This window comes from Myxine glutinosa, chromosome 10, assembly GCF_964187855.1.
Source record: "Myxine glutinosa chromosome 10, kmMyxGlut1.1, whole genome shotgun sequence".
In the NCBI taxonomy this organism is placed as follows: Eukaryota; Metazoa; Chordata; class Myxini; order Myxiniformes; family Myxinidae; genus Myxine; species Myxine glutinosa.
Window position 1 is genome coordinate 22474471 of NC_136270.1, and position 23142 is coordinate 22497612.

The window sequence follows — 23142 nt, forward strand, 5'->3', positions numbered from 1 at the left end:
TTTGGAGCATTGCAGTCTGGGTTTGAGATCATTATATTAATCCGTACACCAAGATTCATTTTCTGGTGATGTTTCGCTCAATTCTTTATCTTCCATGTTGTCGATATGTTTGTTGCCAGGACCAATATGCATGACTTTGCATTTATCCTTGTTGAATGGTCAACAAATCGCTGAACAAACAACAGGCCATATCCACAGGCTGATATAGAGTACCATCGCGAATCCTGAAACGAGAGCTGTCAGTGCCAGTCACGTCTTCCTTTTCCTCTCTCGAGCCCGTTACAAGAGTCTCCAAACATCTTCTGACTTCCCACTCCTATCAAAATATAATTACAGCAAAGGCCTAAAGCACATTGTGATATTTGAAGCCTGGCCGACGTCAGACTTCATTAAGACGTGGCACCTACCACTGGCTACCAGCAGCGCAGATTGATGACAACGCCCAGTTATCCTGTGGCAAGATGGCGGACGCAAATCTCGCTCGGCCGCTTGCGATTGGCCGGCAACTGCCAATCTATATATATATATCTATGGCTGTGTTATTCAGCCGCCATTTTGTTTCGACCAACTCAAACGTGCCAAGCCGAAGAAACACGATCGATTAATTTATCATTACATAATTGAAGCATATCATCAACATCTGGATTCGGATATGAGGATTGGATGCTGTAGACTAAATAATGTCCAAATCTGGAGGGTAATCTGACAAAACTTAGCATATCTTGCAATTTTATAACCAAATGTATATATGCAATATGCATTTATTTAAGCGAGGCTGTGATTCTCATTCTGGGTTTTTTTATTTTTTTATTTAACTTTGTCAGGTAAAACGCATCTCACTATTTGAGATCGGTGCCGGTGATAGATATATGGTGGTATGTATATATTATATATATATATATATATATATACACAAATAATGTGGCACTGTAAAAAGAAGTGATAAAGTACCCGATAACATATACACATATATACACACAAATCAGTCCTTTGAACAAGATGGCTGGTCATCCATCAGTGGTGAGGCAGAGGTGGAAGCTGTGGGAGATGTGGGAGATGAGGATGGGAAACGAGGGAGATGAGGGAGGGAGGGAGATGAGGGAGGGAGGGAGATGAGGGAGGTAGATGAGGGAGGTAGATGAGGGAGGGAGGTAGATGAGGGAGGGAGGGAGATGAGGAAGGGAGGGAGATGAGGAAGGGAGGGAGGGAGATGAGGAAGGGAGGGAGGGAGATGAGGAAGGGAGGGAGGGAGATGAGGAAGGGAGGGAGGGAGATGAGGGAGGGAGGGAGGGAGATGAGGGAGGGAGGGAGGGAGATGAGGGAGGGAGGGAGATGAGGGAGGGAGGGAGGGAGATGAGGGAGGGAGATGAGGGAGGGAGGGAGATGAGGGAGGTAGATGAGGGAGGGAGGTAGATGAGGAAGGGGGGGAGATGGGGGAGGGAGGCAGATGAGGGAGGTAGATGAGGGAGGGAAGTAGATGAGGGAGGGAGGTAGATGAGGGAGGTAGATGAGGGAGGGAGGTAGATGAGGGAGGGGGGAGATGAGGAAGGGAGGGAGATGAGGGAGGGAGGCAGATGAGGGAGGTAGATGAGGAAGGGAACTAGATGAGGGAGGGAGGGAGGGAGGTAGATGAGGGAGGGAAGTAGATGAGGGAGGGACGGAGATGAGGGAGGGATGGAGATGAGGATGTGTATGTCCCGTAAACTGTGTCGATCGCCGAAATGGACCCGTGCTGGTTGCTAGTTTCATTCTAGTGGGGCAGATATGTGAAAAAGATGTTCATTTCCGGCAGAAAGTGTGAAATTTCGCATACAGGGGTATTTTGGGGCGCTGATTTCAAAAATTGGCGGATCCAAGAGATCTAACCAATGGACCGGCCGCCATCTTGAATTCCAATATGGCCGCCAAGACGAAATGTTGAAATTCCCTATCTTGGGTTCTAAATGACCTGTGGCGCTGAAATTTGGTACACAAGGGTATGTTGACATGCTGAGTTCAATAATGCAATAATTTGAAATGTCTGACAAACGGTATGGCCGCCATTTTAAATTCCAATATGGCCGCCAAGACAAACATCGATGTTTTCATTGCTTTAATAGCACAGTGTACGGTAATGTCATAATGTTAAATCATTTGAGCATTATTATGATAACTGGAAAATTGTTGCATCTCAAATCTACTGATGAGTTTGTAATTTTGTCGAAGGCAGTAGAAATTTGGGAAATTCAGCACCCCAAAATACCCCTGTATGTGAAATTTAACACTTTCTGCCGGAACTGAACATTCACATGACATTCCAATAATTTCTTTTTTTAATGTTTTTTCTCTTTCAGATCCAATGTCGAAATCAAAGAAAACATCGTCAACAATTCCAATGCCAACAGACTGGAACATTTGCGCTCTTTGCCAGAAACGTTCTGAAAATGAACCACTAAGAGATGCACGTAAGGGCAGCAATCAGTCGTGTCTAGACGTCTACGAGAATCTTGCTCAAAATCTCAAGGCATTGAATGATTTAGGTGCCTTGCCTTGCGGGATAAACATTTCCCGACTAGATGATGGTTGCGGTATTGCAGAAACCCTAGCTGCGCATGCTGCCAAATGGCACAAAAACTGTTATGTGCAGTGCAGCAGCTCTCGTGTGGCCAGGGCTGAATCAAGGGAAAGAAAGCAAAGTTCAGACCTTAAACTTGGTGAAGAAACTTACTCGCCTGTTAAGAAAAGACTCAGAACAAGTTTCAAATCTCCATCCGTTGAACAGAGTACTGCTAGCACATGTTTCTTTTGTGATAGCATTATCAGTAACTAGGGCATGCCCGTACTATATATATATCTAAAATTATATCCCCCCCCCTCTATTTACATGAAATGGTTTGGTCCAAAGCGAACGGCTTGCGAGTACGGTGACAATCCCCCCCCTCTATTTACATGAAATGGTTTGGTCCAAAGCGAACGGCTTGCGAGTACGGTGACAATCCCCCCCTCTATTTACATGAAATGGTTTGGTCCAAAGCGAACGGCTTGCGGAGTTTGGTAAAGAAATCGCCATAGCGTGCACAAACGCGCAGGAAAGCGAAAGAATCGCAAATTAGTTTTAATTAGTTTTAAAACATAGTTTAACGCCAACATAGTTTGCCAACGTGAAATAAATGAATACGCTCTCAAATGTGCCGTCCGAGGCAGAGTCTGTTCGCCACGTTCGGCACACGTGATAACTCGCTGCTCTCTGATTGGTTGAATCGTTTTTTGGACATAGCTCGGTAACTACTTCTCCGATTAATATGAAACCTTGAAAAGGCACATCCTCGGGTCCCCAGCAATATACCTGGCGAGTTTCAAGTATATCGGACCCGTGGTTGTCGAGAAACAGCGGTCACAGACATACAGACATACAAACATACAAACATACAAACATACAAACATACACACAGAGATTACTGGAATTATAGATAGATGAAGAAATAGTCCACAGAGCGGCAACAAAAAATGTAGATTCCAATGTTCGATTGATGGCAACAGAATTGAGGGATACAAAACTCCTGGCTAGATTGTCTGTAGGTGATATGACGGCATCAGATGCTGTTTATCACAAGAAGTGCATGACTGTTCTCCACACTCGATACAGATCATTTGTAAGAAAGAATGAGGAAGCCAGTTCAAGTGAAAATATGCCACCAGAATCAGTAGCTTTGGCCGAATTGATAGCCTATTTGGAAGAAATGAAGTGTACAGATGACAGTTACACTTTCAAGTTAGCCGATCTCACAAAGCTTTATACAGAACGTCTGGCACAACTGGGAGGTGATATCTCAAAGAGGATTAATTCAACTCACCTTAAGGACAAGCTTCTCAGACACCTTCCGCAACTTGAGGCACATAAGAGCAACCATGAAGTGGCACTGTCATTCAAAGAGGACATTGGTGAAGCTTTATTGCATGCTTGTAGACAAAGCTCTGACAACGACGCGGTCATTCTCATGAGAGCTGCCCAGATTGTGCGCAAAGATATTTTGCAAAAGCAATACCAATTCAATGGATCCCTAGTTAACGAATCATATAACAACTCACCACCATCATTGGCAGCGTTGATGGAAATGATTCTTGCTGGTACAAACATACAAAAACAAAACGCAAACAACAAGGGAGGCGTCTCTGTGCAATCCTTAACTCAACTTGTAACATTCAACACTATGAAACGAGGAAGGTTGGAAACTACAGCAGTACGTCACAATTTGAAACGTGAAACATCACTGCCACTTTACCTGGGTCTTCTCATTCATAGCAAAACAAGGAAACGGGATCTCGTTGACGTTCTTTTTCAACATGGTTTGTGTGTTTCCTATGATCGCATACTGGAGGTATCCACAGATGAGGCCAACAGAGTCATAGAAATATACAAACATGACGGCGTTGTGTGTCCAACAAAATTGCGAAGTGGAATATTCACAACAGGCAACCTAGACAACATAGATCACAACCCATCATCAGCATCAGCACAAAGTTCATTTCATGGAACCGCGTTATCACTGACACAACATGTTTCACATGACAAAAGTGGCAGCATTCGAAATCATGAGAATGTCACTGAGAATGAGAACAAACAGCGCTCCAAAACCATAGCCGCCCTTCCTGCATCTTACAGTGATGTGCCTCCTGAAACATTTCCAACTAATAATCCCATTCCAAGAAAACCAAAAGGTCCATCCACTCCAAGTGTGTCCTCCGGAATACAGGACAAAGAAAGTCAGTGGCTTTCGTTTGTACAAAGTCTGCAGGAGAAGGAAGGTCTTGAGAGTGAAGATAATATCTCCTGGTCAGCATACATGGCAAATCTGCAGGTTGAAGTTCCTCGGCCTCCTGCAATTACAGGACTGCTACCTCTGTTCCGCGAGAGTGCTCACACATTGGCAATGGTGAAGCATGGAATGAATTTAATCAAGCAGGCGACAGAACTAGTAAACCCCGGACAAGTTCCAGTTCTGACCGTTGATCAACCACTCTATGCAATTGCAAAGAAGATTCAATGGACTTGGCCAGGTATATATGGTGAAGACAAGTTTGTTGTGATGATGGGAGGACTTCATGTAGAGATGGCCTTGTTGAAAGCGATCGGCAGCTTCCTGGAGGGGAGTGGCTGGGCAAGTGTAATGACCAGTGCTGGTGTAACAACAGAGGGAAGAGCAGATAGTCTTCACAAAGGTTCGCAAATATCGAGGTCACAATGGGCACACCAAGTCACAGTAGCGGCGTTGTACGCTCTGCAGCGAAAGGCATACGATGACTACCGGAAAACATGTGAAACTGAAGATTTACAATCATTTGATCTTTGGAGCAAGAAGATGGCTACAAAGTACCCCCAGTTTTGCTACTGGAATAAAGTCCTGCAGTTGGAGTGTCTTCTCTTGGCATTCATAAGATCACAACGGGAAGCCAACTACACGCTCTATGTGGAGACTCTCACGGCGATCATTCCGTGGATGTTTGCCATGGACCATTACCATTACGCCAGATGGTTGACAGTGCATGTAACAGACCTTCAGGAACTTTCAAACGATTCCATGGATATCCATCGTGAATTTGTCAAGGGGAACTTTGTCACTCAGAAGTCATCACACAAGTTCTCTGCTATGGCACACGATCAGATACACGAACAGCAGAACGCTTATGTGAAAGGTGATGGTGGAGTCATTGGAATTACTGAGAATGAAGGGGCTCTTCGCCGGTGGATGGTAGCTGGTGCAGAAATAGCCAGAATCCTGAATGAGTTTGAGGACCAGTTTCAAAGACAGAGGCAAACTGATGTCCGCCACCACGAACAATTGCCTAGTGTCCAGAAATCCTTTGCATCAGATCTCAATAATGCAATCAGTTCCTTTGAAAAACTTGGAAACCCGTTTGCGGAAGACAGTAATGACTTGTATGTGCTTGACACAAAGGTCATCATGCCTGATGAAGTGATAGCCGCAGTGCGATCCATGGAGGACACTGGCAAAACACAATTTGACGGATTTGTGGGGCAGCGAATCAAGGATCCTTCTGACAATTTCTATGATAGCATTTCAAAGAACAATCTGCCACTGTTGAAATCGAAGCCCAAGAAAACACCTGGAAAGTCTGAGGCGAAGATTACACGTATGAAAAGTAATGTGGAGCTCTTCTCACGAATGTACATTTCTTGCCAAACTAGAGATGGTGATCTTAACACATTTTATGAATATGAGTGTCATGGGTGGCCACCTGCATTGGCTGAAGGTATCAATACAATGCGGCCACCAACCGGCAAGGCTGATCTTTTGCCCTGTTTGGAAGCTTTAGCACAACGTCCTCGTGATGCGCCCAAAGGAGAAGTTCGTATTTTCGATGGGGCTGCCTTAGTCCATCATTTGGAGCCTAAGAAGTGCAACAGTGTGATCAGGACATTTTGTGACTATGCACAGAAACAGGTCCTTCCGTACATTGCCCGAAAGTTAAATGAGGGGACTGTGATGCGTGTTGATGTGGTGTGGGACACCTACAGAACGGACAGTCTCAAAGAAGGCACCAGGCTTGGTCGTGGCACTGGCATACCACTCCATGTGACTGAACAGACATCCGTGCCACGAAACTGGAGCAGCTTCCTTCGTGTAGATTCCAACAAAAAGACATTATTCAGTTTCCTTGCTGATTCCCTGCAAACGATGCCTATTCCAGAGGGAAAAACACTTCTTACAACCTTAGAAGTAGAGGTTAAAACAAAGCCCCCTTCTGATGTTTCTCAAATTCAACCATGTACGCATGAAGAGGCTGATTCACGAATGATGCTACATGCTTGGCATGCATATCAGCAGGGGTACAGAAGTATCGTCATTCATGCAACAGACACGGATGTGGTTGTGTTGGCTATCGCAATGGCAAGCATTATGGACGGTTGTGCAATGTGGTTGGCATTTGGACATGGAAACTATTTCAGGCACATTGCTGCTCACACTATTGCGACTCACATTGGCCCTGAACGCTCATGGGGGCTTCTATTCCTGCATACTGTTTCCGGATGCGATACTGTTTCTGCCATATGTGGGATTGGCAAAAAGACTGTGTGGAGCATATGGAATTCCATGCCAAACTTGGGGGAGGTCTTCAATCATCTCTCACATGCACCAGCGGAAGTAACAGATGATGACATGGACAACATAGAGAGGTTCTTCGTTGTTCTGTACAGTAGAACTTCCCCTCTGAAGAAAGTGAACGAAGCACGCAAGCAGCTGTTTGCTCAGGGAAATCGGCAATCGGAAAATATTCCACCGACAAAAGAGGCACTGCGTCAACATGTGAAGAGGGCAGTCTTTCAGGCCGGTCACATCTGGGGACAGTCCCAAATTGCTAACCCAGAGCTGCCTTCACCTGCAGATTGGGGATGGGCTAAAAATGCAGATGATGTCTGGCATCCATTTTGGACAGTAATGCCAGAGGCGTCAAAAGGGTGCCGAGAGCTGATCAAGTGCAAGTGTAAAAAACGGTGTGCTGGAAATTGCAAATGTGCTGCTGCTAATCTACCATGCACAGAACTATGTTTCTGCTCTGGACAATGCTTCCGAGATGAGCAGTAGGAGAAGTAAAACGGATGGAAAAAAGCTTGCAGCATGTTATGGCTGCCAACTGGTACGAAATATACTTTGAAATGAGCTCTTTGACTTGTTATATGATTTGTCAACTAGGGATCCATTGAATTGGTATTGCTTTTGCAAAGAACCCGGGATTTTCAACATTTCGTCTTGGCGGCCATATTGGAATTCAAAATGGCGGCCATACCATTTGTCAGACATTTCAAATTATTGCCTTATTGAACTCAGCATGTCAACATACCCTTGTGTACAAAATTTGAGCACCACAGGTCATTTAGAACCCAAGATAGGGATTATCAACATTTCGTCTTGGCAGCCATATTGGAATTCAAGATGGCGGCCTGTCCATTGGTCAGACCTCTTGGATCCGCCAATTTTTGAACTCAGCATGTCAAAATACCCCTGTATGCAAAATTTCAAACTTTCTGCCGGATGTGAACATCTCGTGCAATTTTTGTTACATATCTGCCCCACTATTCGTACTGATGCCGGGTTGAGGGACATGGGGATGTATCCCCCCCGGCTCCTCCCCAATATTTATGGTGTGGGGGACGCTAATGGCAATTTCCCCCCAATATTTTAGCCTTTTTCCTTTCACATTAAGTACAAAATGGCCTTGTTACGGCCCGTCCTCTACACAAGGCGACATGCCCAGGTTTTCAAAATCGCTTCTGTTTTTATTTATTTATTTTGTCTGCTTGCATTTTGAGATACTTTCTACTTTAACATTTGAGCTTTTGTTATAAAATTTTTAACTAACCTTTATTATGAGAAGATGTAGATCACTGGTTAATAAATTTGACATTTTTAAAATAAAAAATATGTTTTCGTCATGTTTAGCATACGGAAGAAGAAGAAGATGAAGGGAAACAGAAGACAAAGGAAAGGAAAGTCTGAGTACAAAGCAGACGTGGACGGCCAACAATGATTTTGCTCCCAATGTAGATTTTCCCAATTAAAAGCTACAAAATTACCCCACTTAAAATTACCACAAAGGAAATAAATAGGCTGAAGGAGCTGCGCTCCAACGCGAGTCGAAAGAATTGACGCGACCAAAGACGGAATTCGTCCGAGTTGCTTTATTGAAACAAAACAGCTCAGGTATTCTCACAAGCCCGTTTATCGGGCAGCAATATATATACACATTTATGCCGGGGCGTTTGCCCGGGAAAACCGAGACCGGGCATGCCCGGGTGTCAAGGGCGAGTCCTGGAAAGGCGAGTCTGGACATGCCCGGGCGTCCTGGACGCGGCCTGGCAAGTCGAGGCTGGGCGTGCCCGAGCACTCTGGGCGAGCCCTGGAAAGGCGAGAGTGGGCATGCCCGGACGCTCTGGGCGAGCCCTGGAAAGGCGAGTCTGGACATGCCCGGGCGTCCTAGACGCGGCCTGGCAAGTCGAGGCTGGGCGTGCCCGGGCGCTCTGGGCGAGCCCTGGAAAGGCGAGAGCGGGCATGCCCGGGAAAGACGAGACGCGGACGCCCGGGACGCGGAGCGGCTGGCCGTAGACGAGCTCGGCGGCGGACGCCCGGAGGTCCTCCTTGGGAGCCGTGCGGAGGCCCAAAAGGACCCACGGCAGCCGGTCGGTCCAACCGTCGTCCTGAAGGCCGGCCATGAGTGCGGCCTTCATGGAGCGGTGAAACCGCTCGCACAACCCGTTGGCTTGGGGGTGGTAGGCCGTGGTGCGGTGCAACGTGACCCCCAACGAGCGGGCGACCGCGCCCCAAAGTTCGGACGTGAACTGTGGGCCGCGGTCGGACGAGATGTCCGCCGGTGCGCCGAAGCGCGAGACCCAGGTGGCGATGAACGCCTGCGCCACGTCGGCGGTGGTGGTGGAGGTGAGGGGCACGGCCTCCGGCCACCTGGTGGTCCTGTCCACCATGGTGAGCAGGTGGGTGAACCCCCGCGATGGGGGCAGCGGACCCACCAGGTCCACGTGGACGTGGTCAAAACGCCGTGCAGGCACGGTGAAAGGTGCTAGCGGGGCCTGGGTGTGGCGGTGGACCTTGGCCCGCTGGCAGGCCGTGCAGGCATTGGCCCAGTCGCGGACGTTCCGTCGAAGGCCGTGCCAGACGAAACGCGCCGACACCAGCTTCTGAGGAGCTTTCCGGCCCGGGTGAGAAAGGCCGTGGATGGAGGCGAAGATGCGGCGCTGCCAGGAAACGGGCACGATGGGGCGAGGCTGGCCCTGGGAGACGTCGCAGAGCAGGACGGTGCCCGCGAAGGGGATGTCGGCCAGGCGGAGGCCCGTGTCCGCCGCCCGGAGGGCCTGCACCGAGGTGTCGGTGGCCTGGTCGGCCGCCATGAGCGCGAAGTCCACGCCGAGGTGGACCGCGTTCGCGCTGGCCCGAGAAAGACAGTCGGCCACGGCGTTGTCTTTGCCGGCGACGTGCCGGATGTCCGTGGTGAATTCCGACACGGCGGAGAGGTGGCGCTGCTGGCGGGCCGACCACGGCTCCGTGACTTTGGCCATTGCGTAGACCAACGGCTTGTGGTCGACGAAAGCCGTGAACGGGCGGCCCTCCAGGAGGTGTCGGAAATGGCGAACGGCCAGGAATAGACCGAGCAGCTCGCGGTCGAACGTGCTGTATTTTAACTCGTTCGGCCGGAGCTGCCGGCTGAAAAAAGCGAGTGGCTGCCAAACCCCGTCCACCCATTGTTCATGGACGGCGCCCACCGCGTAGTTGTAGGCGTCCGTAGTGAGGGCGATGGGCGCGTTGAGCACCGGGTGAGCCAGCAGCGTTGCGTCGGCGAGGGCCCGTTTTGCGCTCGCAAAGGTCGCGTCCATGGCCGCGGACCAAACGATGTCATGCTTGGCCGGCTTGCCCCGGAGGGCCTCGTAAAGGGGCCGCATGAGCTGAGCAGCGCGGGGCACGAATCGGTGATAAAAATTCACCATGCCGAGGAACTCTGGTAGGGCCTTGATGGAACGGGGACGCGGGAACGTGGTGATGGCCTCGACTTTGGTCGGCAGCGGCACGGCCCCGGTCTTAGTGATGCGGTGGCCCAAAACGTCAACAGTCGTCGTGCCGAAGTGGCATTTGGCCGGGTTGACAATTAAGCCGTGCTCGCTGAGGCGACCGAACAGTGTTCGGAGGTGGAGGAGGTGCTCGGCGCGGGACGTGCTGGCGACGAGGATGTCGTCCAGATAGACGAAAAGAAATGGCAGGTCGCGCAGCACGCCTCCATTAAGCGCTGGAACGCCTGGGCCGCGTTCTTGAGGCCAAACGGCATCCTCAAAAATTCGAACAGGCCGAACGGCGTGATGACGGCCGTCTTCGGGACGTCGGCCGCCCGGACAGGTACCTGGTGGTATCCCCGTATCAGGTCAATTTTGGAAAATATGACCCGTCCCGCCAAACGGGCGGAAAAGTCCTGGATGTGCGGGATCGGGTACCTGTCGGGGGTGGTAGCGTCGTTGAGGCAGCGGTAGTTGCCACACGGGCGCCATCCGCCCCCCGGCTTTGGCACGATGTGCAGTGGTGAGGCCCACGCACTATTGGAGCGCCGCACGATGCCGAGGTGCTCCAACACGTCGAACTCGGCCTTTGCCACAGCGAGCTTGGCCGGGTCGAGGCGGCGGGCCCTGGCGTAGACCGGCGGGCCTGTAGTGGGTATGTGGTGCTCGATCCCATGCCGCACTGCGACGGCCAAAAACGTCGGCCGCGTGAGGGCTGGGAATTCCGCGAGCAGGCGAGCGAACTCGTTCGCCGTCGGGAGGGCGCACGCCAGTTCGGTCGGCGCGGAGCTGCTCATCGTGCACACCAGGGAGCTGAAGGTCTCGGCGTTGACAAGGCGACGTCGTTTGACGTCGACCAGCAGCCCGTGCGCGCAGAGGAAGTCGGCGCCCAGCAAAGCCATGGGGACGCAGGCGGTCACAAAGGTCCACTGAAAGCGCTGGCTGCCGAAGCAGAGGGTGACGTCGCGCGGGCCGAAAGTGCGTATGGCCGAGCCATTAGCAGCGACCAAAGAGGGGCCGCAAATGGCATCCCGCCTGTCCTGCTCGGAGGCGGGTATGATGCTCAGTTGGGCGCCGGTGTCACAAAGGAAACGCCGCCCGGACGCTTTGTCCCGAATAAAAAGCAAGTTGCCCGAGTGGCCGGCGCTCATGGCTGGGAATGAACGCCGGCCTGGCCGTTTCCCGACTTGCTGAAAGTGCACGGGGGTCGGCACGTCCGAGCCTTGTGTCCGAACCTGGCGTGGTAATAACACCACGCCTGGTCAGGTGGAGGCCCCGGCCGTCGTGTCGGAAGCGGTCGGCGCGGCGTGGCGGCCGCCAGTTGCACCGGCAGTTCGGCCTCCAACCGCGCAGGGCACTCGGGCGTCATGGGCGTTGCCTCGGACGGCGGCAGGCTCCAGGTAGCCACGCCGATGTGTTGGCCCGCCGAGGAGATCTTATCAGCTTCCCTGGCGAGGGCGCGGGGATCGGTGATCGACGTGCCAGCCAGGGCGAGGCGTACCGGGTGAGGCAGCTGGCGAAGGAACAGCTCGCGGAACAGAAAATCCGGAGAGTGCTCACTGAACAACGAGAGCATATAGTCCATGCGCTCGGACGGGCGCGTGTCGCCGATCTCGGGCAGGTCGAGCAGGCGCCGTGCGCATGCCGCCGGTGAGAGGGCGAAAGTGTCGAGGAGGAGCGTCTTCAGCGCGTCATACTTGTCAGCAGCCGGCGGGTGCTCGAGGAGGCTCAGGGCGCGGGCCGCGGTGGCAGAACCGAGCGCTGCCACGACATGGTGGAAGCGGGTGTCGTCCGCGGTGATGCCTCGCAGGGCAAACTGGGAGTCCGCCTGGGCGAACCAAACAGCCGCGTGAGCCTCCCAGAAGGTAGGCAGTTTAAGAGTCACTGCCGTGTCCATGTCGGTAGGTCACCCAGTGAAGGAGCTGCGCTCCAACGCGAGTCAAAAGAATTGACGCGACCAAAGACGGAATTCGTCCGAGTTGCTTTATTGAAACAAAACAGCTCAGGTATTCTCACAAGCCCGTTTATCGGGCAGCAATATATATACACATTTATGCCGGGGCGTTTGCCCGGGAAAACCGAGACCGGGCATGCCCTGGTGTCAAGGGCGAGTCCTGGAAAGGCGAGTCTGGACATGCCTGGGCGTCCTGGACGCGGCCTGGCAAGTCGAGGCTGGGCGTGCCCGAGCGCTCTGGGCGAGCCCTGGAAAGGCGAGAGCGGGCATGCCTGGACGCTCTGGGCGAGCCCTGGAAAGGCGAGTCTGGACATGCCCGGGCGTCCTGGACGCGGCCTGGCAAGTCGAGGCTGGGCGTGCCCGGGCGCTCTGGGCGAGCCCTGGAAAGGCGAGAGCGGGCATGCCCGGGAAAGACGAGACCGGGCGTGCCCGGGAACAGCGAGTCCGGGCATGCCCAGGAGAGGCGCGTCTGGGCCCGTCCGGACGAGCCCGGCGTGGCGATCGCGCCCTGGCCGCGTCCTGGCAGGTGCAAGGCGATTGTGTACATTCAGCGGGAACCGCTACAAGGCCACATACATGGCGAGAAAGCTTTGAGTGTTTATTGTTTTCCGTTGGAAATCGAGTTACGTTTCAGGTTTCTGGCCATTCAGCATCGTTTGCATCACAGAGGGACGGATCGGTCTCATTGTGCTGGATTTGAGCAGTTAGATAACAGTTCTCGACCAGTTTTGTGTGCATGACAACATTATCAACATGGACGGATATCAGAGACTTTTTCACCAAATCAGCTTTGAAGCGACAAAGTTTCTCTTTGCTCAATGTATTGTTTTTTGTCATGAAGCAAACCGCAGCTGAATTATTTAAAAGACCAGCACCAATGTATTCGTATGTGTGTATATATTTAATGTGTGTGTGTGTGTGTGTTGTTTGTGTGTGTGTGTGTGTGTGTGTATGTGTGTGTGTGTGTATATATGTGTGTATGTACGTGTGCGTATGTGCGTGTGTGTGCATGTACGTGTGTGTGTGTGTGTGTGTGTGTGTGTGTGTGTGTGTGTGTGTGTGTGTGTGTGTATGCACGTGCGTGTGTGTGTGTGTGTGTGTATGTGTGTATGTACGTGTGCATATGTGTGTGTGTGTGTGTGTACACGTGTGTGTGTGTATGTACGTGTGCATATGTGTGTGTGTGTGTGTGTGTGTGTACATGTGTGTGTGTGTGTACATGTGTGTGTGTATGTACGTGTGCGTGTGTGTGTGTGTGTGTGTGGTGTGTGTGTGTGTGTGTGTGTACGTGTGTATATGTGCGTGTGTGTGTGTGTGTGTGTGTCTGCATTTTAAAAATTCATTTTTTTGGCAACGTTTGGTCCGATTGTCATGAAATTTTACCATAGGAGCGCCTCCTCCTGTATATTATTTTAATGAATATTATGATGTCATAGGTCACGTGGTACAGGCGCCATCTTGGAAAAACTTCGCACATCGATATCTCTGAAACCACTCCATGGAAAAAATTGAGATCTGGCTCATTGTCACTGACTCCCCATGTGGAATACGATATGTTAATGATGATGTCATCGATGCCTTCGTTATGCCGTCATAATTCGACAAATACAGCACTTATACATCCGATCATTATTTTAAAATTTTCAGCAACTGTTGGTCTGACTCATTGACACAAAATTTTCCCCATAGGAGCGCCTCCTTCTTTAGAATATTTTATTGATAATTATGACGTCATAGGTCATCTTGGAAAAACCGAAAAATGTTGCAACTCTATATCTCTAAAACCGCTGCATGGAAAAAATTTAAACATGGCTCATTGTAAAGAACTCCATATGGGGAATAGGTCTTGTTAACGATGACGTCATTGGTGCCATAATTATGAGATCATAATTCGACAGGGACAACGTTTAGTCTGATCAGTTTGAAATGTATTGAGCGTGATCTATGCAACAATTATATTGGAGAATATAAACTTATGATGTCATCGCTCACGTGCTCTGGCAGCCATATTGGATCAAAGATTTTAAAATGTTCAAAAACAGAAGCGTTGGCTCGCAACAAGTTGACTGCGCAGGGTAAGTATTCTATGAATACCATCTAGTTCACAGAAGTAATCAGTTTTGGGCTGGGCTTGGATCGGACTTGATCATTGAACAAACACTCATGACATCCCTCAAAAGTGTGGGAGGTCTCACACTCACAAGGGGCGGTGGAATACCAGAGGAGCAACGTGCTATTTGGACAATGTCATCTATATAATAATAGCGTAAGGACTCGACTTTGTTATCCCTTTTACGCCGCACCCAGTGACCCGATGCCCACGGCACGAATGGATTTACGATCTACGAACCGCGCTCTTTGTTTATCACGTACAGCCATACTCGAAAAATCTGAATTAGCCGACGTTGGGGCCCAAAAGCATCCGATTAACTACCGATACGACGCCATCTTACGACGCCATCGTATTGGCGTCTGCTGGGCGAAGGCGAAGCAAGCCGTCCGCTGATTGGACAGGCGAAGGCGACAGCAAGCCATCCACTGAGTGGACAATCCCAGAGTGGTGCTATGCCGATTCCTATTCTGAATCCATTCATTTTTCAAAAGTATATCGTAGCGTTGTCATTTAAGTAGATTGCAATAAATACGTTGTTCATATATACGCACTCTTCATTCTCATCTTTCTTCCTAACTCTTACTCGGACAAGCAAATCCCCTATGCCATCCATAATGGTACACTCTATCCATACACCACATCCTCCCTTCCGTGGATGTTCCACGGGTTTCGGCTAGTCCCCAATATCCTCTGAGTACAATAGTGCCATGCAAGAACTAACCAATATTTCGTACATTACGAATGAACAACATAAGGAGGCCACTGAATCAAGAGTCCACAGGGACTTGTCTGATCTTGAAAATATACATTCTAAGCTGGTGACCTGTTCTCCATTCTCTCCAGATCCATCTCTAAGAAACATCATCACTGGTGTTGTGGCTGAGGATGATGTTAATACTATCCAATCAGTCAGAAAATGTGGGGAACAAGATCATAAAAAATGGTAGGCCAGCCTGTATTCTCATCTACTATATAAGAGAGATGTGTGTGTGTGTGTGTCTGTGTGTGTGTGTCGCCATTTTTCTCAGAGATGGCTGAACGGATCTTCGTCAAACTTTCAGATGTTCATCAGTCAGTGCCTGAGAGTGTTTTATGTAAAAATATAAAATTTTAAAAAAGATCGTTTTTTTTTTTTTTTTTGTTTTTTTTTTTAATCCCTCGATAGTGCATAAGCCCTTTTAAATTAATGACAGTTATATACAAGTACACATTCGCATAAATAAATACAAAACAATCATCAGACATTTGAATACAAATAAATCAAACAATTCCAGACGTGTACGAAGTTGGTAGTACGGCTTCTTCTTCTTCCTGATCAGCATCACACTTACCTCAGAAACGTGATGAATGCCACATTCACCCCATTCACGGATTCACCCACCAGAATATATATGAACCCCCTTCCTCTCCTGCCTCCCCCCTCCCCTTCCCTTCCTCCCTCCCCCCCCCCCTGTCTCCTCCTCCTCTCTCCCCCTCCCCTCCCCTCTCCCTTCCCCCTCCCTCCCCCTTCCCCACCTCCCCCACTCTCCCCCCATCCTCCCCTCCTGCCCTCCCCTCCACTTCCTTCCCTCCCCTCGCCCCCTCCCCTCGCCCCCCTTCCCCACCCGGCAACGCCGGGTACTTCTGCTATCCTTCTACTATATAAGAGAGATGTCTGTGTGTGTGTGTGTGTGTGTGTGTGTGTGTCTGTCTGTCTGTCTGTGTCACCATTTTCCTCAGAGATGGCTGAACGGATCTTCGTCAAACGTTCAGAGATTCATTAGTGAGTGCCTGGCAGTGTTTTAGGCAAAAAAAAAAAAACAATAGAAAAAAAAGATCGTTTTTTTGGAGTTAAAAAAAAATCGCTCGATAGTGCCTAAGCTTTTTAAAATTAATGACAGTTATATACAAGTACACATTCGCATAAATAAATACAAAACATTCACCAGACATTTGAATACAAATAAATCAAACTATTCCAGAAGTGTACGAATTTGGTAGTACGGCTTCTTCTTCTTCTTCCTGGACAGCATCACACTTTACTCAGAAACGTGATGAACGCCACATTCACCCACCAGCATATATTCAATGAAAAGGTGATTAACCCCCTTCCTCTTCTGCCTCCCTCCCCATTCCTCCCCTTTCCCCCCTCCCTCCTTTCACTTCCCCCCTCCCCCCCATTCCCGCCCCCCCATTTCCCCACCCCTCCCCCCTTCCCCCGCCCGGCAACGCCGGGTACTTCTGCCAGTACTCATATAAAAGAAAGGACAAAGCAAAGACTCTCGGCCCGAGGGGATGCATCGGGTGTCAAGGTTGGGAGTGAAAGGACCATTGACCCCGCATTAGTTTCAATGATTTGTTGTTGTGTCACAAAATGGAGACCTTTCACCGAAATATGTTCTCATCTATGAGGTAAGTACATTCCCTCCTGCTCTGTTTGAAGCAAGACACATCTTTTGTAAAGCAGACAAACCATAGCTTGCTGATGCTGTAGCTGATCATGTGAATTCATCCGATTCCATCAAGAGGACAATTCCCATCACCGATCAATACGTCCTAGATGGAGGCTCTCTGATCCATCACGTGCCTTGGAAAAATGAAGACACGTATGGGACCATTGCACAATATTACATAGATTTCATGGTTTGGCATTATGGGAAGGCTACTGTTGTTTTTGATGGTTGCGATGGAGCGCCAACCTTAAAGGACAATACTCATCTAAGGAGAGGCAATCATTTTTTATCCAGTCATCAAAGTCACATCCAACTCCGAATTCACGGAAAAGAAAGATGAGTTTCTTTCCAGGGGTGAGAATAAACAATCATTGATAAACCTGATCAGTGAAAAGTTAGCAGCTAGTGGTTGTGAAGACATAAATGTAACTGGTGATGCTGTTGTGGATATCGTAACGGCAGCAATACATGCTGCAAAGTGCCAGTCCACACCTCTGATTGTGGAGGACACAGATCTCCTTGTCCTCTTACTACACCATGCAGCTCCGGCTGGCAAAGATCTTTATTTCTGCTCGGATAATCAATCTAAGTCTAAAATTCCTGTTTGTTACGTAAACATCCTGAAAGAGCATTTGGGCAGTAAAGTGCGCAGTCAAATGCCATTTATTCACGCAATCACAGGATGCGACAGTTTGTCTAGGATATTTGGGATGGGGGAAAAAAGATGTTTTCCAGAAGCTTGTAAAAGGAGACTCCACATTGAACACCTGCGCAGACGCATTCAGTAAACTGAACCAGGCATGCACCAGGATTGAGTAATTGGGCACTGGGGCTATGGTTACCCTCTTTGCTGGTAAACCATCGGATTCACTCGCATCACGAAGGCACTCGACATTTAGGAGAAAGGAAATATCCACAAAATTATTTGTGACACCAGAGCGTCTTACTTTGTGGCAGAAGCCGTAAAAGGACCACTGCCTCCGCTCCTATTATCAGACAATGGTCTAGTTGGAGAAGGATGCTGGGATGGACCCAACAAATTGGGGTTGGAGTCTCGAGGACAATAACCTACAACCCATCATGATGAAAAATAACTCTGCCTCGGAAACCCTACTGAAGGTCATCCATTGCAATTGCACAACTGGCTATAGCAACCAACGATGTAGCTGCAAGACATATCGACTTCCATGCAACCCTGCATGTGGACAATGCCAAGACAATTACTGTGATGTGACAATCCCCACAATACTGCAGTTGTGGAAGATGACAGTTATGACTAGTGATTTTTCATAATGGGTTATTGTGTATAAAACTGTATTGAATTCAGATGATGTTACATTTCATGCTACAGATTACAGGCCATGTATTTAGTTATTACATACTAAATAGTAACTTGATGTTCTTCATTTGGTTTTATTGGTTTCCTCGACCCTAAAACCGAGAGGTAGAAACCAAAATCACCACTCTAGGGTAAATAGTAAATGACTTATAGCCATTTAATGTGTCTGGTGGCCATGTTGGACGCCATCTTGGAAATGACAACTTTCCAGGGGTCAGATTTCTATAGACCTTTTTTTGGTTCATCAGCCCACCCCAATAAACCAAAATCCACCAAAAAAACTGTTGTTGGAATTTTTATGGTCAAACCATATATTGACTCAGCGAGTGGCACATGGAAGCGCAAGCAAAGGGAGGGGTTGCACTGTGCAAATGGCACCGCCCTCCGTTTGCTGACCATTGGTTGTGGCTGATGATGTCCCGGAGAGAGGAGACGGGCAAAAAGGAGCGCGTGGCATGCCTGGAAACGAAAGTCGAAGGTATTCCGGAGGCCCGTGAGGATCATACTTTGCTTTGGGACTGTTCCGAGCAATGGCGCGGCTGTAAGTTCCAAGTTACGGGTTCGGTATTTGGGCGCGAGAATTTGACTTTCGTAACGTGTTTGTAAAGTTTGTCAGCTTGCTGTGCCTCAACCGGGGCCCTCAGCGAGCCTTGGCCGGTGCGGTCACGTAGACTGCAGACGTATCTACAACATCCACCATTTAGGGATACCTGGGACCAGTGGCGTAGTGATGGTTTGTGGAGCTCGGAGCGAAGGTCACAAATAGAGCCCCCTGCAGGCACTGACATAGTCAGAAATTCCTATTGATGGGGCCATATGAAAGAGCTCTAAGCTTCCCCAGCGGACTCAGCAGCAGAGCCCTGGAACCTGTTTAAAATGAGAATAGATTTAGACAAGTCAGGAGACGACGATGGTTCATGAGCGAGCGGTATTCAATGACAATGCTCAATGAGCAATGTTATGAGGTTAGTTACTCCTCAGTCACATTTGCTCTACGGCTAGGATACGGCGGCCGTACCCCCCCTAAATTGACAGAAACGTGCGGCGGCCGCAGAGTTTCTGAGGTGGCCTCAGGGTGGCCCTAGGGCGTATGGCTATCTTTTACAGGCCGTAGGGGTCGCCGTGGAATTATAGCGCGGAGTTATAACTTTTTTCATTTCTAGGTCGGCCGTAGCAATTCGACAAGCCGTAGCCATGACAACTGTAAGTGCTGTTATACATATGAAAAAGAACTGGTATATATACCCACTCGTTACTGTCCGTCTGGCCGCACATTCGCCTTAGGGCCCCCCTGCGGTCACCTTGCGGGCACCTTGAGGCTACCTTGCGTCTGCCTTGAAAATTCTATGGCCGCCGCAGGGACGCCCTAAGGTCACCGTGCGACATCAAATCAAAGACCGTACGGCACCCCCACGTTTTCGGTCTCCACAATTTCTAAATACCCCGTGCGGCTACCCGAAAAATAAAAACATATGTGACTGCTACATTGTGTGACCGTGGAAATACTGCGACCGCCCTATAATTACTAGTGGCTGTAGATTTTTTAGACCCTACGGCCTCCGAGCCAAATGTGACTGAAGCATTAGCTACACAATACCGAAAATTTGGTTCGATTCCGACAACTTTGAAAATTTGACCTTTGTGACCTTCACAGGTCAAAGGTCGAAGATTCTGAAATTTGTTGGAAAACTTGTATTTCATGATGTATGTGATAATATAAGATCATGTATGACATTTGACCCTATCAGGAAGCGAGCAATGTAATAAAACCATCAGAAATCGACTTTTCTAAATTTCGTGACCTTGTGACCTTGACCTTGGGGCGAAAATTAAAAATCGAGCTCCGTGGGGCTAGACTCATGACATTGGCCTAACCAAATACCAAAACCTCTGTCAGATTCCACCAAACCCCTCGGAGAAGATGTAGCTTGAACTCGATTACCCCCTAAAAAGACATCTTTTTCGGGCATGGCTCCGCCCACAATGGGCGCAATACGCCCACTCTAGGCAGGACACAACTAGATCATGATATCAACCTCCCACCCAAGTTTCATCAAGAGAGGATGATATCATCGGGTAGTTATGCTGCGGACAGACAGACAGACAGACACACAGACGCACACCCATGACGAATATAGTGGTCACTTGATAACTCGTGAACCAATATGATCTCCTGAGATGATCAGGCTAATTAACTACAAAGAATCCAGAAAAATTCCTGTTCCTAAACATGCGCCATGTTAAGGTGTATAGAGCAGTTTAATAGGTCTTTCCATGGCATGGTATTCCTATTACAAAATAACTACCAAAAACAATGATATTGTTGCGGTTTTGAGAATAAAGAACGACCCCCCTCATAGGTAGTTGCACCACAACATGTTGCCTCGCTTTAGTTCAGTTATTTCTTATTAAATGTAAGCGTAGTCTCCTTTCCTGTGTTAGTTTGCGTTGAGCAGGCCAGTGAGTTAGGTGTTCTTTGAGCTGAAATGCCACGTGCTGGGCCTGGAACAAGTCTGGCAAGGCCGAAGGGAGGTGCTGCAGGGAGTGGCCGGTAAGCAGCGAGCCGCCAATCGGAGCTCCAGGGGAGTGGCTCACAACGGCAGCGAGAGGAGGGGCTTGCAACATTCGGGTAGGACCGGGGAGGGGCTATATAAAACCCTGCCCCGAGCCCCCCGTGTGAGAATCAGCGAGAGTCACCCAAGGTTCGAGGTTTTGAGTCAGTCGCCCCGGGAGAAAGTTGGTTCGTGGTTGGTTCATGGTGATTGAGCAGTGAGAAAGAGACATTGTCACAGCACGAGTAAAGTCCCTTGCTTGTTATAGTCGCTGTACACGAACTTTCCCCGTGCCCTGTGCTCTGCTGCTGCTGTGAATAACGCGCTCGTGAGGACGATCCATTCCGGGCCACAGACGTACGGTCTCCCTGCCTGCGCTCCCAGCATACGTGCCGTGAACATCCGAGGGCCACACCCGGCGAGCTGTCCAGGAGTGAACGGCGCCAGGGCGCGTTTGGAGCGCGAACTGTTCTTCCTCCTTTTCCCTGCGTGAGTGAGTGGGCCCATGTCTGGGTGATAAGTTAAGACTGTTAAGCATCTGCTCTGTGTCCCTTCCCTTTATCCTGATCATTGTACATTGTAAATAAACCTGTGTTCTTTCTTATATCTGACCGTTCCCGTCCTTTCCATTTATTGGCCGAGAATCGCACGAATAAAACCGCTCGAATCGGGTTCAATAAAAGTAACGGCACGAGTCACGTGATACGCAAACCGCTCGGGCGTATTCGATTAGCGTGGCTGGTGCGAGGTCCAGTCCCCGTTTTTGTGGCAGCGTGGGTACCGAAGGTACGTGTGGAATCGACCCGATACCCTTTCCCACGCTCGCTACGGGAGTGGTGACTCGGCCTCGTGGACTCAAAGACCTGAGGGGGGAATGGGGTTTAACCCCCCCTCTCCCCCCTCTGTACGTCGACGGGCTTCGAGAGTTCCGCAACAATATCATTGTACCAAAGCATTTATTAATACCAGTAATATTAAGAACAATAATAATATTAGTACCATTTGTCAATAATAAAACAAACGTGTAATCTCCGCCCTGGTCCAAGCAGACCTGGGCTTGGTGAAAGGTAAACTAATGCTGAAGCAGTAGAGCAGGCAGGTATGCTACAAGGCCGTTAACAAAAACTACATCAAACTTGCATGCAGCATGGTGTGCTATTTATTATTTGAAGAGGATAGTTTGACCTAGGTGGGGATACCAGTTACCAGTTACCAGCTAGCAAATAATGTAAGTACTTAAATTTTGACTTTAGGCATGGACAGCCGGTTCGTGAATGACTTGGGTAAAAAAAAAAAACGGAGAATGCTGAACCATGAAACAATAACTTCCACATTTGTGTGCCACCTTCAGGTGAATGTCAAGCATTGGCAGCAGGTTCGTGAAGGACTTGCACAAAAAACGTACTGAGTATGAATGTTGCTGTATCCAGTCAATGGCGAAACTGCAAATGGGGAATCCGCGAATGTCACGGATGGAAACCCTTACGTCAGTTCCTCATTGTGCTTTAAACTCAATATTTCTATATTTTCATTCCAAACAGCATCATTCATCATTACAATCACAAATTAACACGATAGTATTAGTATATCAAAATACTAGTACCCTACTGCAAAGCCGCAATGAGCCGGCGTAGCCAAAGCCTCTTGCCACTATTTTACCCATCACTATGGCATAATTAGGTTAGGTAGTTGGTAGTAGGTAGGTGTAGTAGATACTGTAGGGCAAAGAGGGCCCTGGTGTTGGGCTAGCGGCTAGGGCGCCGGCTTAGGATCCTAGGATCCTGGGTTCGAATCTTGGTCGATCGCCGAATTAATGCCAGGGGGGTTGACTCAGCCTGTCATCCTTCCGAGGTCGGCTAATTGAGTACCAGTTCACTGGTAATTCCCTGCTTGTCGTTGAAGGCGGCAAAAAGGGTTGGCGTCAGGAAGGGCATCCGGCCGTAAAACATTGCTTCAAAAAGGGGACCAAAAAAACAACAACTACCACGGTCCCCGAAAAGGCCAACCCCCGCTTTGCGGGGAAAAATGGCCTCTAAACGGTGGTTAAAGAGGGGCATTACGCTCCAGGGGGCATTAGGCTCCACTACATTGTAAATCTTGAAGGTAAATACAATGCATTTACAATGTAGTGGAGCCTAATGCCCCCTTGAGCTTAATGCCCCCCTTTGCCCTACCTGGTAAGACTTGGTAAAAGAGA

General features: G+C 49.1%; 1 protein-coding gene across 1 annotated transcript; it reads left to right on the forward strand.

Annotated features, from left to right (window-relative positions):
* Positions 1-2330: 2330 nt before the first annotated feature.
* LOC144893937 (uncharacterized) lies at positions 2331-22353 on the forward strand. The gene is made up of 3 exons (XM_078785173.1): positions 2331-2801; positions 3450-6407; positions 22297-22353. Exons 1-3 carry the CDS (start codon positions 2592-2594, stop codon positions 22351-22353), a joined length of 3225 nt encoding a protein of 1074 aa, XP_078641299.1. The 5' UTR covers positions 2331-2591.
* Positions 22354-23142: the final 789 nt, after the last annotated feature.